This window comes from Eurypyga helias, unplaced genomic scaffold, assembly GCF_000690775.1.
Source record: "Eurypyga helias isolate BGI_N326 unplaced genomic scaffold, ASM69077v1 scaffold5107, whole genome shotgun sequence".
In the NCBI taxonomy this organism is placed as follows: Eukaryota; Metazoa; Chordata; class Aves; order Eurypygiformes; family Eurypygidae; genus Eurypyga; species Eurypyga helias.
This window is the reverse complement of record NW_010263594.1, coordinates 14458-32395: the sequence shown is the minus strand read 5'-3', so window position 1 is coordinate 32395 and position 17938 is coordinate 14458. Positions and strand designations below refer to the sequence as shown.

The following is a 17938-nucleotide window of genomic DNA, read 5'->3' as shown; positions in this document are numbered from 1 at the left end:
TTTACATACATATCTGTGCGTACATATATATACATATGTTTGGCTAAGATTTTAAAGAAAGCTCCTGAATACCTATTTTGGAGATACTACAGTGAGCTGATTTTTTGAGAAATGACTGAATTTTCTTAAAATTGTATTCAGCCAAAGAAGTCTCACGTAAAATACCCATAATAGTTAGGTTTTTTGAACTCTGCACAAGGGTATGTAAGCTCGAGATTGTTTATTTAATATTCACTGTATATTTAAAAAATGCAGTCTTCATGGACTATTATTAAAAATTCAGTAAATTCGCAAGCACAAGTTGCTGTAGGGAACAGCTAATGTTGTTTCTGTTTAGCATTAATAAAGAGGTTAAAAACTCAGTGTTCCAAGCATCTCAGTCAGAGTAAAACTTGCTTTTAAGACTGTCTTTTTGCTTCATTGTCCTTTGCTCAAGGGTTGGGGGGATCTGGGTATGCTGAAATGAAGTGAGATGTGGTGTTTTGTCAGTGATAACTTTTTAGTTGGTAAGTGTTTCTCCTCTGGTTTTATAAATCATTCTAAGTGATGTTTCTGTGTGAAGGAAGCTGGAAAAATTGATTTATCTCTCCAAGTTACCTTTTCATGCTTGCCCATAAAGTATATTTATACCTTTTCGTGAACTGCAATCTTGGCTTTCATAATTTAAAAATAAATTCATCTGTTTTATCTTTTAGATCTAGTCCATTTTTGATCTAAAATATTCCTTTCACATCAGTAATGGGAAGAAATAATATTAAAAGCTCTCCTGGCTTTTGTACCTTACTGATTGAACATCTTCTGAGTGGTTTCAGAAGCAGGATTTTTTTTGTACGTGTGGGATTTTTTTAACCAGAACAGGCTTGATTATTGTAAATCTATCATTTGGTTCCTTGTAGTATGATTAATCTCAGAAAAATGAAATGAAATGTGCAAATTTATAGTTTGCATTCTGACAATCTTTCAAGATACGTCCCATCTATCGAGTGAGTTTACTACAGGCAAATAACGTTCTCCATCATTTAAATGTTTGTGTTCTTGGCACCCTGTTTGCTGATCTGTAACCTGGCTGAACATATTTTCTGATCTAAGACAGAAAGGGGAAAGCAATTTATGTGCCTTCCTCAGCTCTATGAGGTGTAAGAGCTTTTAGTAAAGTTTTTTTCTTTCGGGCTTATAGGATTAATTAGCAGTTATTTTGCAGTTCATGGCAAGTGATGAATTTCCAGCATTCTCAAGCAGTTCGTAAGCAGTTCTTAAGTGTTTCACTGCCTTCTGCTTACTTTAATAATAGTTTCCTCTTGGTTTGACTAAGTTTATTCTTAATGCCAATTTCTGAAGGAAGAATTACCAGGCTCTGATTAAGTAGGTGAGAAAAGTTATCTATGATAGTTGCCGTGAACGTCTGACTCAAGTGGTGGCCTCAGTCATCAAGGCCCCTGGCTGAAGATCCAGTCAAAGGCGGAGTCCAGACTGTAGCCAAACCTTCCCTTTCTTTCCTTCTGGAAAGCCTGGGTAAAGGAAAATGGGATGCAGGATGCGGCTAAATCCTGGAACAGCACCAATATATTGTTTCAACCTATAATACATCGTGTCCAGTAGGCCTAACAACCCAAATATAAGCAGAAATGAAATTTGTCAGCCCTTCTGAGTTGGTTTTGGTTTTGTAGTTCATCGATTAAAAGCCATTAGGAAGTTCACAGCAGTATTCAGGGAGACTATATTATTTTTTTCTCTTAATATTGGGTTTTGGTTTGTTTTCTTTTTCATTTAAAAATAATGATTTAACTCATTTCTAGACTCCTACATTTTCATGTAAGTTCTCAAACATTAGTTTGTTTTTGATATCAAAAGCATAAGCCCACACTAAATTTGAAATAAGATACAAGTGATTTTTCCTTTTGTGTTCTTTTACTACTAACATCAGGAGAAAACACAAATACAGAAAGACTTGTGGAGAATTGAAGATGTTACAGCTGGCTTGAGTGCAAATAAAACAAATTACAAAACCATAGTAGACTCTATCAAGAATCCAGGTAAGGAGAATGTAATTAAAACATTAAAAAAAAAATCCAGAAATCTGTTGATTGAGTCATTAACTTGGCATTTCTTGGGTTGAGGTGGCAAAAAGGGGTTTTGTTCTTTTTTCACATACTGGTGGCTCTGAAATGTAACAAGCTATAAAAAGGGGAACAATAATAATAATAATGGGTTAAGCTCTGCAAGCCACAGGAGTTTCTGTCAATGCCAGGCTCGTGCCAGTGTACTATCTGTTCTGCATTCTGCCCAGGAATTCATTCTTTTTTCTTCTCTGCCTTTTTTTTTTTTTTTTTTTCTTCCCTCCTTGCGTGCTGCCCAACTGCCCTTGCTGCTGTTGCCGTCCCCCTCCCTCTTCAGGCAGGTGTTTGGTGCGCAGAGCAACAACATCAGCTGTGGAAAAGAGGAAGGGAAAGTGCGTGTGGTCTGCATTTCAGTCGCTTTATTATGTTTCAAAGAAAAGACCTAAGGCGTTGGGATAGCAAGGGACTGTTAACACCTCCTGTCAATTCACTTTTAATTATCTTTGCTTACCTTTTACACACAGAGATAAAATAGTTCTGAGATGGTGAGATTTTATTTTATTTAAGGTATGACTGTGAGTTCTTAGCTGTGTCTAGGTCTGTAGGCAAAAACCCTATGAACTAATTCCATATGACTCTTGGACTTCTTCCTTCCCTCCCACTGCCCTCTCCAGGGGGTTTTACTGGGTGATACTGAAGTGTACGTTTTTATTTTTGGCCTCAACAGGCTTGCTCAATCCTCATCAAGAAAATGTTTTCCAACCCTGCTATAGTGTAACAATCTAACATTTTCATGTCAGAAAAAAAAACCTGTTTGTGTTGAAAGCAATGTGAAGAGTATTAGGGCTGATTTATGAATTCTGAGAACGTTAATTGCTATTGTTACGAACACTATTGGTAAGAAACAAGACCTAACAGATCTGCATATTTCTTCCCTAGAGAGAAAAACAGTGCCTTCATTTTCTCAGTCTTCAGTGCCTTCCTTACCAGCTTCCCTCGCAACTGCAGACAGCAAACTTTCAGTTCCGCAGAGCCCTCCACCCAGTCCGGTTAAATCCTCTCTGGAGGTTAGGCTGTATCCACAGCCTTATTTCCAGGCCAGAACGCAGCACCAAGCACAGCAACTGAAAAAAATCGAGCCTCCTCTTCAGTCACCAATTAAGCTAAAGCCAAAGGTTGTAAGTACTGCTCTTGTGAGATTCATTCACCAATGTTTCCATTTACTTCTGGCAGAAACAGTGAAAGTTCCATGGTTACAAAACACACACAGTACGGAGGAACAGCAGGGAGTCACTGAAGGTGCTTCTATTGAAACTCAGCAATAGCACTCACAGGACAATATATATATGTATATGTGCGTAACCTGGCGCTTTATGTACAGTAGCCATATACTGGTTTAGAACATAGCAATGCAGAGACTTCCTTGGTAATGCTTTGTGGTTGATTAGTTGTTTGCTTTCGTGGGTCTTGTTCGGTTTTTAAAGCCTCAAGTTCCTGGTGTGGACAGAGCATGCTAAAGCAGTCACAGATAACTCATATAATGAACATTCAGTCAGTATGTGCCAGACTGTTCTCAGACTCTTTGCCAAATACCAGTACTTTCCTGTTGCCAGGAAGATGAAGCACCGCCCAGACCTCCTCTCCCTCAGTTGTACAGTCCTGATGATCAGCCACCAGCTGTTCCACCTCTCCCGAGAGAAGCCACTGTCATCAGACACACATCAGTGCGTGGCCTGAAACGTCAGTCAGATGAAAGAAAGAGAGACAGAGAACTCGGACAGTATGTAAATGGAGATTATCGGGTGAGCACTCATCCACCTGTACGCTTGCACTTTAGAGACATTTGAATCTCTACGAGATGCTGCCTGTAAAATACATGGTCTTGCAATAAGGAGAGAGCTAATGGCAGGGAGAGATCTATGCTGTATAAGAATGGCACAGAGAATCCAGAAACAAAGCTTTAGGATTTGTTTTCAGATTATTAAGACTTGCTGCCTGTGACTTCATTTGAGCTGATGAGTGTTTTTCCATATAGGTGGAACTGCGTTCATACATGAGTGAACCGGAACTAGCGACGATAGGTGGTGACCTCAGCCAACCTTCCACTGGTTTAATAAACTCTGACAGTGGATACCAGACATTACCTACCCGTGGTAAGCCAGGAATTTATGTAGCTGATTTTTAACAGTACTGTTTGTATAGGAGCTTTTCTCTCCCAGGATTTTCTGGAGATGGTCTTGATTGTCAGATCAGTATTTTTAGATTAACTATACAATGCTATGAAAGTCTAGAGATTTTGTGCATTCTAATGGTGCTGTTATAGACAAGAAGCCTTGTGCAAAGCAACTTGATATATCATGCTTTTTAAAAGCATAGCAGAGCATAAAATTAATGGTTAGAATGTCTTCTGTATTCAGAGTTATTTTTCCTAGTGATTTCTGTGTCATCTTTTACAAACTAGTATTTTTTTAAACACTTACATTGACACTGAAAAGAAAGCGATAAAAGAATAAGAATATAATGCGCCCAGACATTACATGGGACTTGACACTCCATCCCCACTGGGCTACTGTCCTGAAACTGTTTCACAAATGAGGATAGAGAAGATATTTGGGGAAGAGCAATTAATTTCTTACGCATTCTCTTTTTGTTTCTTTCCTTTCTAACTGTGAATGTTAAGGTTTGATTTTCTTCATAGATGTGATTCTTTGGACAGCTTATCTACTGTTGTACAGCTGAGTTCACCCCATATCTCATTTAATATAAGCTTCTAAATTATTGTAGCTCTTTCTGAATTTTGATTAATAGTGACCTGAAACACATTACTTCTGGCTGAAATGAAATTTCATGCCTCTCATCATCTTCTGAACTGCAATATGTGAAACGTGAGCTAAAGTAGTAACCAGAATATCATAGAAAAAACATCCAATTAAAAAACCCCATGGTGCTCGTGTCTATTTTGTCTGTCATTTAGTTTTACAGCATTTTCTTTTTCCTTATAAAGGTTTATCTGGATCAACTTCCAGATTGCACCAATCATCTACCATTTCATCATATGCAACACTGCGGAGGGATAGGTCCAAGGTAAGTTTTTAGTTCATGTCTGAACCGTTCAAAATATTTAAGTACAGAATATAGTTTGCTTAGCTGGAAGTGGGTTGGTAGCAGCATGGGAGAAAACCTAATACCTGTGATATTGTAAAAATCTCCAGCTTTTCACTTTTTTAAATGAATCAGGAAGCAGACAGACAACTTAACTGCATTTGAAACAGATTTATGCAACAAGTTTTAGAACCAAAAATCAGCAGTACTGATAGAAAATAGAGTTGAAATATGCAAACGAATGCAAAAATAATAGAACAAAATCATGTTAATTTAGTAATAAGGTAGGAGGAAGAGTTAAATTTTTGTATACTTATAAAGTGTTAATTACAACATATGTTGTGTGTGCCTTGTAACTTCTACAGGAGAGACCAAAGAGTGCCTTGGAACGTTTATACTCTGGAGACCACCAAAGAGGCAAGATGAGTGCGGAGGAACAGCTAGAAAGAATGAAGCGACATCAGAAGGCATTAGTTCGTGAACGCAAGAGAACCCTTAGCCAAGGAGAAAGACAGTCTGTTTCTTCTCGGTCTTTCATCAGGCCCATTTCTGCAGACATAGGCTCAGTATGTTAGATATGCCTTAAAAGGACTAAACTTAAAAATATCTTTGGATTTTCTTTTTCCTAGCAAGCACTTTCACTTGAGTGTGTGTGATGCTTCTAGTCTAATTAAATTAGTGTTATACAGTATAAAATGAGTGCAGAGAGTGTGAGTAACAGATGATCTTTTTTACTGGTAGTTAGAGTGCATGTTGGTAAGTTGGTCAGATGTTAGTGTGCTGAGTGGAGATGAGAGTATATTGGCGTGATTTCAGAGACATGATTTTCTTTTTTAATTGGAAATGTATTTAGAAAGTGTAAGAAGCTTGTACAGTTTTAAAACTGCTCTGTAATGGACTGGGCCTTTTAGAATGTTCTTACCATGGGTATTTTTTTTTTTCTAATTCATAAATTAGGTTGCAGGATAGTCATGGTAATATCAGACCATGGTGGTGCGTGTTTGTTTTTTTAAAGAGATGAGTGGATAATCAGTTTCTAATCATACTGATTAGAAGTTTATGTAAGAGCTAATGTGTTTTAATTGATATGAATTCTTCTTTAAAGCTCAAAATGCAGAATATTCTAATAAGGCTCAAATTTAAGCTGCTGAAGAAAAGGATTTTGGTTGCGTTCTGAGATTAAATGCTGTACAGAAGTTAAGTTTGTAATGATACATTTTGGATACTAACCAAAGCAGTTCTAATTGGTGAAGTTACCCAGTTGCTCACTTGGTGCTAAACCAAGATTGTACTGTAATTGCACTTACGCTGTGGTCTTTTAATTTATTTTTGATTTGGTTCCCTAGAGCTTTAGAATGATCACCTTATTTTACCTAATTCATTGCACAAGATCTCTTGCTTTTAGATTTGTCACTCATCATACCTAATGCCTCTTTTTTTGTTTGCTTGTTTTTAATTTGCAGAACTTCCTAGTTATTTTAAAATTTCTAACTGGACTACTCAATTTTTACCAGGCTTAATTGCATTTAGTACATGTGTGTCAATTGCTAGCATTAAAACGAAACCTATAATATTCAGCCTTTCATTCCCACTGTTCAGTAGCACTAATTTACAGCGAGTTATTTGTATTTACTTACCCAGTAAATACGCGTGCACTACTTGGAGACATTCATCTATTTTGTCCTCTGTTTTGCAATCACAAATTTATTAAAGATAGTGCATAATATTTGGGAACTGTAGAGCTATATTATCACTGTTAATTTCATATTTTAATTAGAACTAAATCTGAGCTTCTTATGTTTTCTGACTCACATAACAAACAAGCCGGATTTAAACATTTTTCGTAACACTCCTTATTAACATTTGTGGCAAACACTTTATCTATATGTTTGGGTGCCATCTTGGCCTTTTTCTTGCTGTAAAGAATGAAAATAGAATCTTTCAGCCCTAGCAATGTTTTGTAGAGGTCATCCCTTGTACCTATAGGGCTTTGATACGCAAAAAGCATGTTTGATAGCACAATTACTTACAGCATTGCAATTATTTAGCAGCCAAAATGGCACACAGTTAAATGTATAATTGAAGTGCTGCTCAGTATGTAACATTTGCTTTAAACATACATTGTATGTGTAACTCTAATTTTTAATCGGTCAGCTCTCAAGTGTAGTATGACATTTTGAGTATTGATCACAGTACATGAATTCATTTGTTATATACAATGCCTTTTTAATGTAAAAGTCGCAACATCAAAGCCAATAAAAATACTGCTTCATAATAATGGTTTGATGTTTTTCTTACCTATTTATAACAACTTGAAAATGATACTGTGTATTTAAAATACACTATGTCAATCAGGCCTGGTTCGAATATGAGTAGAAGAATGAGTTTGGAGTACTTGTATGAGAGAAAACATTTTTTTCTCTTGAATTCTGTCAAGAAACATCTTAATTTTTGAGATATAATTGTCTTCTAGCTATTTAACTTTTTTAATATACATGGAAGATGTGTATCTTCTGAGTGAATATTGAGAGCTTGTGCATGAATAGGTTTCAATTAGATTTATTAATGCAAGTAGTATAGTCAAGTCTAAGCACTTCATATGGAGTTCAAACTTCAGCCAAAACAAGCCAAAGATCTGGGACAGAAACCAGTGCAGATGCTTTTAAGAAACACATAATGGCACATTCTCCTATTGATCCCTTCAAATACTTGAGGAGATAATTTTTTTGTTGTTGTTCTTTTTGTCTCTTCTCTTTCCTGTTGCATTTAATATCGTGTTTCAGTTCTGTATGGTAAAGTTGCTGAGATCTGCTGGATGGAATGATGCTGCAACTGTTGAACAAAAAAGTGTTGGTAGTGTTCTCAAGCGTGAGTTTATATGCAGCTGTGTTAGGTGTAGCAATGATTTGGGAACACTAAAATTATGCTGCTTAATTTAAATATGTTCTGAATTTATGATTGCTAAATATTCACCTTGTAAAGACATAAAGTGATTTTTTTTTTTTTTTAAATCTTTGCAGGTAGCTAGATACTTTGCTTTAGTAAAGACATAAGATCTTAGAAGTTACTAAATTATTATTTTTGAATTAAAGACAAGTTAATGCTGGTATGTAAAATATCAGCTTTGATCACGAGGTATTATTCTAGAAAGATACATAAAATTTTCAAGTTGGCAGTTCTCAACTTGCAGGTTAAATACCCTTTCTGTGTAGTGATTCAAAGTCACACAGCACTGCCTGGTTAGAATGCCTGGGACTAGTCTGTCGGTCCATAGACTCCCTTGTGTTGACACCTGTGCTTCCAAAGAGATTTGTGTGGCCAATTCCATGTTAATCGGCATATGTGAAATTGTGATTAATACATTTTTTAGAATTTAATACTGCGGAACGTTACCTGTCAAATTAAACACTACCCCGGAATGAGTGCAGCACAGTTAGAGATCCAATCTTCCAGCCATATGTGCCAAGAAATACAGGTGTATTTTCTTGTCCGTTAAGGGTTTTGCTGTCTGGATTCTTCCAGCAATATGGCATTTGCAGCAGTAGTGATGTACATTGCTAAATAATGAATGTGTCAGTGTGGTTGAATGCTGTTAATTGTTTTGTGTCTATTACCAGTGGAAACGAGAGCAAGAATTTGATTTGCAGTTACTTGAGAGGGCGATTCGTGGAGAAGATAAGGATGAAAATGAGTGGTTGAAAGTTCAGCCAGTAGCAGTGACAGAGACAGACCTGGAGCCTCAAGACTATGATTTAGATATCAGCAGAGAGGTAACACTCATCATTTTTTGCCTCCTGTTCTGTGCCCCAAAATTCTAAGCTTTCTTAAGTTTTAAATAGTGAATTCTCATCATTTCGTTCGAAAGTTAGCTGGAAGTTGGAACTAAAAGGAGTCTTTGGGGTATTGAAAATTTATGGGCTGGCACTTAGAGTCTCTGTAAGGCTGGTGTTGGTATTGTGTTGTAGTGGAGGGAAGACATGGAAAGGTTGGCTCTACTGTTTGATATCTACATCTCAGGCTTCATAGAGGAAAATGTGATGAAGTTAGGCAGTGTGTTATAAATTGGAAAAAAAGGAGAAGACAACATCAGGAGTATTTGAAAGTAAGAAACAGCAATGAATTAAAAGTTAGCTCTCCAGAGCTACCTTAATCTTTGACTGGCAAAAATGGTAGAGAAGAGGGAGCTGATTTATTCTGGTCAGAACAGAAGACATCTTTCTGTCGGCTTTTCAAATGACTGGGTTGGTGTTCTGGGCACTAGATCTGTTTTCAGCTCTAGTAACCGCGTAAAGTATTTGTTTGAAATGCGATTGAGCCATCTGGTGGAAAAGAAAGAATATAGCAAGTGGAAAGATTCCGTCGGTACTACACGTTGTGTAAAAGGCCATAGTAGACTAGTAAGCACCTTTACTCTTCTGAAAGCTGTTGGCAATGTGTCATTCTACAGAGAGAGGGAGTTGTGAGAAGTTGAATCTGAGCCATTAGCTGTTGATCGCTAGGAATGAACGTATCTTTCAGTTAATCTTTGTATGTGTCCTACAGAAAATGCAATGTTCCTCTGAACTTCAGAAACAGAAAAATACTCTTCACTGTATTGCTTTTCCTTGTTGCGTGCTGCTCTGAAAGTCTTTTCTAGAAAGGTCTCCAGGGCTACGTGAAACACTTCAGACATCCAAATTTGCCCTTTCAGCCTAGGATAGGAACGCTTTTGCTTATAGGAATTTCTGTCCTACTTCAGAGTAACTGAAGCAGGTCTAAAGCTCTGAATGTAAAGTGTCTCTCAGGTTACCCAGGTTGTCCTTTTCCTGTACCCATCCTCTTTACCTGGCAGACTCTTCTGTACCTGAGACATGTCCGTGCCTCGTAAGGAAATGTACTCAGTTGTGTCTTAAAGCCAGTAAATCTGCTGCTCACATGGCAACTGAGTTTGTTACTCTGAAGGTTGCAGGATAAGCTGGTCTAGGATAGTTATAGTATGGAGATAGATATCTAAGTTAAAAATTATATATATATTTAGATATATATTTTATTTTTATATACATACATATAGCTACAGAGCTCCAGGAAGGAGTTGGATTTGAAGGTAAGGAAATGTAGTGGAAAGTGAGGATTTTTCAGGAAACATTAGCCCTGGGATTACTGAGAAGGAAGTATGAAAAACGGATGCTGTGATTTTCATGTGGTTATGAGTGTCAATGACTATTGTATGCTTTGCGCCTGTCGTGGCCTGCAAATTACTGAGCCTAATCACTGTGGTTTAGGTCAGGCCACTTTACATATGCTATTTAATTAGTGGGGATTAAGTTCAGTGGTGGAAAAATGTAGGATTATTTTTATTTAAAACTTTGAATTTTGAGAACTCTTTAGTGTGTTCACAAAAAATCCAAAGAGGAGAATAAAAAATAGTTCCCCTTATTTTTATTTATTCACACATCCTCTATTTGTGCTTTTCAGAAGCAGTCTGTTCTGTATAATAAGCACTGGCTTTCCAAGTCCATTTGTAAACTGAACTTTCGTTGGGTGATTTAGATCTCTTAAGTGGAGCAAAAATTTCCCACAAAGAAACTGATCCTAACAAAAACTTGTTGCTAGCTTGTGTGAAATCATATTAAAAACTTCAGTCTAGAGAATTATGTGTTGTAACGTGTTGTTACAACTGCAAAATGTTCCTGTGTTTCTGGGTCAGTTCCCTAGACAGCTTTTGAACACCTAGGATTTCAGATATTACAGTCCAAGAATTTCCTAAAATGATAAGACTCCTGTTTTTCTGCTTTTTTCTTCCACTGCTCAAAGAGGGTTATGGGTCTCAAAAGAATGATACTGACTCACAGAATCATTTAGGTTGGAAAAGACCTTTAAAATCATGGATTCCAACCATAAACCAAACACTGCCAAGCCTGCCACTAAACCGTGTCCCTAAGTGCCACCCTAGATCAACACTTTATGTTTCCTTTCAGCTGTATGAAGTCCTTGCTGGCAAGACATCGTGACATTAAAATCTCAGGTTGTCCAGTCAGTCTTGTGGTTGCTGCTTTCTACTGCAACAGCTTCAGGCAGTGTCCTGCTTTAGGCTCCAAACCTGAGCTGGAGGAAGGTTCCCTGTTGGTTCTGATTTCCTTTGTAATCCCCTTTAATATTTGTTCACTCTATCTTCTAAAGTAAAATGAATCAGAGGGTAAAGACACTGTTAAAGGGGCATCAGCTCATACCCAGAGGGAGTGTTAGCATCAGGTACATGTAGTGACTATGAAAACGCATGCTTTATTCTTTGTGTTCTCCCATTGAGAATTTATCATTTTTTTAAGTCTTTGTCATTAAAAACTTGATGCTTGCTTCCTTTCCACAGTTGTCCAAACCTGAGAAAGTTGCAATTCCAGAACGCTATGTTGAACTGGAGCCAGAAGAGCCTCTTTCTACAGAAGAACTGGCAGCAAGGCAGCGTAAAGCAGAAAAGATAAAGAACATTCTTACTAAATCAAGGTCAGTTTTTTCCAAATTTTGGATAGAGGCTGGTGTTAAACATTGGGGACTAACTTAATACAACAGTCTAATTCCTTTTGAATTATTGCAGTGTAATTTGTGGCTTTCAGTAGATGCATATAGAATTTATGGAGTATACCTAAAGCTCCTTTTTAAAACAGAGTAGAAGAGAGAATGGCACATTTTATATATGTCTATTTTCTTGTTCAGAGCATCCTAAAATAGTAGTGAGTCCTTACCAAGCAACTTGTAGATGAGAGTGAGGGGGAAGGAAAGGCACAGATCTGGCCAAAAGCAGAAGAAAAGGCAGTGGCAGAGCAAGTTTCTGTTGTCTCCGAAGAGCTGGGGTCCTGAAAGAACACTTTTGGCTAATGTAGAGTCAGCTGAAACATTCAGTTTCAAGAATTTGATTATCTTGAGTATCTGCTGTCTCTTTGGAAGACAATTAAAGAGGCTGTGCCTGAGGACCACCAGGTAACACCTTTTCCTCCAGGCACTAACAAATTTTATTAACAACATTTTGTGGTAGCGCTTTCATGTAAACAGCGTATTTACAAAGGACTTTCACAGGTTCTTAAGGCTGTGCAGAAACTCCGACTGGGTGTGTAACGGCTGCATCTTCGTATGCTGTAGTCATTTCCATACAATATCTAACACGACTTTAAAGAACTTCAATAAAATATGGAGCTTGATACGTGAGATCTGATAACATCTGTACAAATTCAAGCTTGTTCTCATCTGCACTGTGGGTTCTTCTTTCCGTTTGTAAAATGTTAATGTTGTTTTGCACTTTTCCCACTAGTATGCACAATCTGCAGCCTACTGTTGCCCAGGACAAACACAACTCGGTTGCTTTAGATTCCCAGCTGCAGGAACAGGAGCGCATCATTACCATATCATACGCTTTGGCTTCTGAAGCCTCTCAGAGGAGCAAGGAGGTAGCAGGTAATACTTAGTTATTTACAAAATAACAGCTATTTCTTACCAGCTTCTGAAGTTGTGTGGGCTTGTTGCTGGCATAAGAGAGAATTTGAGTCATTCGTATTCAAAATAGTGTGTGTATAGATAATAAATTTAGAGAGACTGCAGATTTATGTTGAGTATTTGGCCTGTGGGCAGAGTGAAGGGGACAAAACAGTATGATCATTAAGTTCAGAGCTTGGAAACTTGCCCTTACTAATAGTACTAAAATCTTAACATTTTTAATTGATTCCCTATGTAATTATATGGTACTTCTATATTCATTTTTAAAAAGTAAAATAACCTGTGACTTAAAAAAATCAAGACAAAGGAATTTTTAATTTATTTTTTTTAACAGAAAGATTCCCTGGTTTGGTGATTGAGATTAGAATACCATCCTTTGCAGCTTGAGCTGTTTGACAACAGGCTGAAAAAGACATTGCAAAATGGGTATTGGCATGTTTCTGTCTGATGACCAAGATGAGAGGTCAGAGCAAGACAGCTGTGCATGAATTCTGCTTGATGCCTGGAAATTAATAGATCGTTTGCAATAGGTTACTAAAAGTGATAATTTCACTCTTGATTGCTTTGTAGTTGAAGTAAGTAAGAAATGTCAAGAGATTTGTATCACACAGTAATACATGCAGCAGCTATTCTAGCAAGTGTCTGACTGGCCATTTATAACTGGCACAGTTCACTGTTCCAGTGGAGAATGGAAATAATGGAAACTTCAACTATGATGGAGAAAAAATATGCACATTTCTCATCTGAAGTTGTCAGCTTAAACTTATGGCATTTGCCATAGAAGCCCTTAAGGCCTTCCCATTAAAGACAGTTTATTCCAGTATCCTGATGGGTAACATGCATCTGTAGTAACAGACTGTTGTTTGAACGGGGCTGTACGCTCATGGATGCAGGGGCAGCTAAACCCGAGGGGAGTGTTAGTTTGAGGGCACGGATACATTTTCAAGGTACAAACCTTGAGACTTCTGGGGGGTTCTCTGGGTAATTTAACTGACTGGAAGGGATGAAATGTATCACCGGGTAGGCTAGACATTATACAAAACAAAACAAAAACCCCTGGATTTAAGATTCTGGGAGCATTCCAGGAATGCTCTTTTGGACGTTGAGGCGTCTATGAGCCAAAACAGCTTCTCCGCAGGCAGGCCGGTCCCAGATCTAGTAAGCAGGTCGCCGTAAGAGGGACTCGCACGCCGTGGTTATGGAGAGGGATGCTGTGTGTCAGGAGGGATGGACCAACGCAGCGTTTGGCCACAGAAGTTCTAGCTTGTCCTGAGAAACTTTAGCACCGAAGCTAAGATCACTAAGGTGAACACAGCCCACGCTTGAAATTCCTCCTCTGTGTCAGTACAAGAGCAGAGTGCCTGCCACACTGAGCACTCTTCACGTGGGCAGTTAACTTACCTCTGGGGGGGTGTGAAGTTGCAGCAACTGTGCAGTACTGAACTATCTTTGAGCTGTTTATGTTGCATAGTGAATGTATTAGCTGTGTTTTCACTACTACTGTTTTTTTGGTTTATATTTTAATTTTTTTTATTGTCATTCTTTTGAAGTGGTATCACCACACATTCTTAGGTATCTGTAACCACAGGAATTTTCTTAATTCTTTAGTTCTCCCCAAAGAGACAATTAAAAGGAGTACTGGCACTGATATGTTTAAATGCTGCTTGAAAAAAAAAAATGCAGTCGGTTGTGTTATGATTTTAAATTTAATTTTCTTTGTGAAGTATCGCAGCTCTCTCATTTGTCTTTCAGACACTTAAAAAAATTCTAACATAGTAGCAAAACTCTTTAAAGAAGCCCAAACTCCATGCACAGTTTCCTTGCCACATTTGTATCTCAAATACTCATCACATCTAACATGTCTTGCTTAGATTTCAATTATTACTTACCTCTTTCTAAACAAACACCTTTCAAGGAATTCTCAAAGAAAAGCTAGAGTAGTTTCGTTTTGATAGAAAATATATAAACCATAAAAAGAGTTCAGGTTTTCTAGTTACGGCCTATTTTCTGACTATCTGAAGTGATTAAAATGAAAATCAGTTGATGTACAATCAGCTGTGCAAAGCATTCTCATTTATTCTAATTTTACAAATTCATTAACATTCTTACTGTTCTCGTTTGATTTTTAGAATACGGGTTGTCACTTGGCCCTTGTTGACAAAGCAGACCGTAGCCGAAAGTCCAGAACAAAATGTCTAGATTTTATACAAAGATTTGCTTCTGAAAAAGACTGAAGCTTAACTTTCCCCATTTTGGGGGGAGGGGAAGCAGTTCAGTTATGTTAAAATTCTATAATATAAATCTCTTAAAATAATTTGTGCGTTTATCTAATCCTTGTAAATTAGCATTTTAGGGTTACTTTTCCTAGTAAGAAATCAGCCTTTTAAATTAAATCATGCCAAGAACCTGTAAGATTAAAATCAAATGTGGGACTATCAAGAAGTCATTTCCTAAGTTCTGTGTTTTGGAACTAGGTCTACCTTTGGCCTTCCAAAATGTAAAAGCAGAATTTAAGACTGAGCTGCAATCTCTTTAGTTTTATGATTATCATCTTCTCATATTCCTCAATCACTCTGTTTTATAAACAAGCGCAGTTTTAATCATTGTCTTCTTTATCCTGAAGTTTCAAGCTGAGATCTGAAAATGTACTATCATGCACTCTACTAAGCAAAATGCTATATGCATATGTAATTTTGTGGGAGTGATCTTGCCGCATATTATTTTTCTTTCTGCTCACTGGCCTATAACAAAGGAAATGCTGAAAACCTGTACAACCTAGGCACCGGGACAGGTTGCCCAGAGAAGCTGTGGATGCCCCATCCCTGGAAGTGTCCAAGGCCAGGCTGGATGAGGCTTGGAGCAACCTGGTCTAGTGGAAGGGGTCCCTGCCCATGGCAGGGGGGTGGAACCGGATGATCTTTAACATCCCTTCCAACCCAAATCATTCCAAGATTCTATATAAACCTCAGTGAAATCTTGAGATCAAATTAGCTATTCTAGAACTGCAGTTTTAAAAGCAGGGCTGGATTAGGGTATATCAGTGTTGTGTTCCCTTAAATGTTCCAGTGAAACCTCATTTTAAGATAGATTGTCCACATTCTCATGAAAACAAGAACATTTATTTATGCAACTAACAGAAAAAAAAGCAGCAGGTAGAAATGTTGTTTCAGGTGTGTTCCTGTCACTAAAGCAGTGTAGCACCTCGTTGCGTGACTGATCAGGTTTCCCATTTGTGAGGTAGAAAATTAAGGTCGCTCCATTTATAATATGACTGTGCAGCCTAATTCCTGTATGTGATCCCTTCTAGCTCAGCAGCTGACCTATCCATCTAAAGCACCCTCACCTTCGCTGCCACAGCCACCTCACTCCCCCTTAGGCAATGGATTTCACTACACATTTGTTTAAACACCTTAAAAGTAAGAACTAACTGCTCTCCGCCCGTCTGATTTGCCATTGTGCCTTTGCTTTGGCTTGCTGGATTTTGACATTTTTACTAAACCTAAATTAGATCCAAATGAACGCATGCACCTGTGCTTCGGAAACCTTTTATTCTCGTAAATGGTGCTTCTCGTGAGCTAACGTGTGGGCTACTAACGTCTTCAAAGAAGGGCTGTCGGCTCTGCGGTTAAGACTCTTCCGTAATCTCACGCTGGTGAAGGAGAGAGACAGCGGAGCTCTCAGTACCACGGGGCCACATTTTCAGGGGTGGAACCGGATGATGTGGCTACTTGGGTACTCCAGTGGCTACCGGAGGAGCGCAGAGGTGTTTTTGCAGGCGCGTGGCCTGTACAGTAGCTGCGCAAAAGAATCCAAAGTGTGAAATTGTATGAGCGGGGGGGTGTTTATGGGCTGGTATCTTACACATGAACTAATATTGGAGTCTAAATTGAGGGGAGCTGAAAATTTGGCCCTTTATACCTAATTGTGTCTGAATTTTTCATGCCTTTGATGTGTTTTTCATTTAATTGTGTTAACAGAAGAGTTGATTTTTTGTCTCCAATTAGGTTATTTTGCCATTTCAAATATGAAAACTATGATAATTTCCTTGTCCTTATAAAGAAATGTGTATCATCTCTTCCCAGTAGTGTTTTCAGAGTTTTCCCTATTTGAAATAGGACAAGCTGTAAATATTATGATACTTCACTGCTAAGTGTGCCCCTTGTTAATACATTTCCCATGCGTCCATAGTTCCATTTGAAATTATGCTCACCTTTCTGATGTCCTTTAGCCTCATTTCATTATCTGATGTTGGACAAAAAGATAAAATATAGAGGAAGCAGTAGAGAGAGTTGATAGAGTGGATACCTCAAATAGCATTAATCTTTAGATACCTTTGTTTTCATTGTCACTAACCTGGGTCAAATATCTCTGCAAAAAATTAAAATCTAAATAAAAATGAGGCCGTTTTTGGGCCTTCATTTAATAGCATGAAGGCTCAAACAGGCAGTGACCTGCAAAAAATGGCAGAAGAGGTGTGTAGACATTAGGAGCCTCTACAGAGCTTGATGGAAATAGCTGTTTGCTGTTCTGGTTCAGTTTATCTTTCTGAGAACCAGTTTCTACCATCTTTGCTCTGTCTGGAAAACACTTGACTCTGCTGTTATATCCAGGGATATGCTAGTTGGTTCTCGTTATCACACGAGACCTGAGCATGTCAGTAGGGTACCAGCGTGTGGCTTCAAGAACCCAGGAAAATACAGTACAGTCCCAGGGTGTTGGGCTTGAGCAGGGGGCTTGGACGAGACGGCCTCCAGAGGTCCCCTCCTACCCCAACCACTCTGTGATTCCAGACTGACCTGAACACGTGTGTATCTCATGTCGGTATACAGTCACACAGACACACATGCAGGTGTGTGTATAGCTATATATTTACATATAGATATATTAAAAACTACATTTTTCTTCAGGAAAATGAGCAATAAATTAATTGGAACATGCAGGGGACAGGAGTTTGAGCATGAGCTCGGTGGCATCACGAGATAGTTGTTTGCTTAATGCGTCCGTATGAATTGTTCATTCTGTCAAACTGCAGAAGGCTCTGATGATAAAGGGTTTCTTGAAAGCACTCGCTGCTTGGCTTTTAGCGTACTCGCTTCGGCGTTTAACCGTGTTTTGTCTTACTTCACGCTAGCCAAAGCAGTAAGTGAGCACTGACGTAAGGCTCAAAGCCAATCCCACCTAGTGACGCCGCGTGGAAGAGAGCGGAGGATCATTGCCAGCTTCCTGTGAGGATACTCGTGGGCTGACAACGCGTTCTTCTGGAAGCACATTCAGAGAATAATGGGGGGGGTTCTGTGAAAATGAAGAGAATTGCA

At 38.3% G+C, this 17938-nt stretch overlaps 1 protein-coding gene across 1 annotated transcript in view; it reads left to right on the top strand.

Moving 5' to 3' along the window:
* The window catches only part of PLEKHA7 (pleckstrin homology domain containing, family A member 7), an 82719-nt gene extending 76781 nt beyond the window's left edge, over positions 1–5938 (top strand). Inside the window, exons 16-21 of the mRNA XM_010156089.1 lie at positions 1925–2033; positions 2997–3235; positions 3671–3859; positions 4093–4210; positions 5062–5141; positions 5525–5938. Coding sequence (XP_010154391.1) covers positions 1925–2033; positions 2997–3235; positions 3671–3859; positions 4093–4210; positions 5062–5141; positions 5525–5734 — 945 coding nt within the window. The 3' untranslated portion in view covers positions 5735–5938. The remainder of the gene's footprint in view (positions 1–1924; positions 2034–2996; positions 3236–3670; positions 3860–4092; positions 4211–5061; positions 5142–5524) is intronic.
* Positions 5939–17938: the final 12000 nt, after the last annotated feature.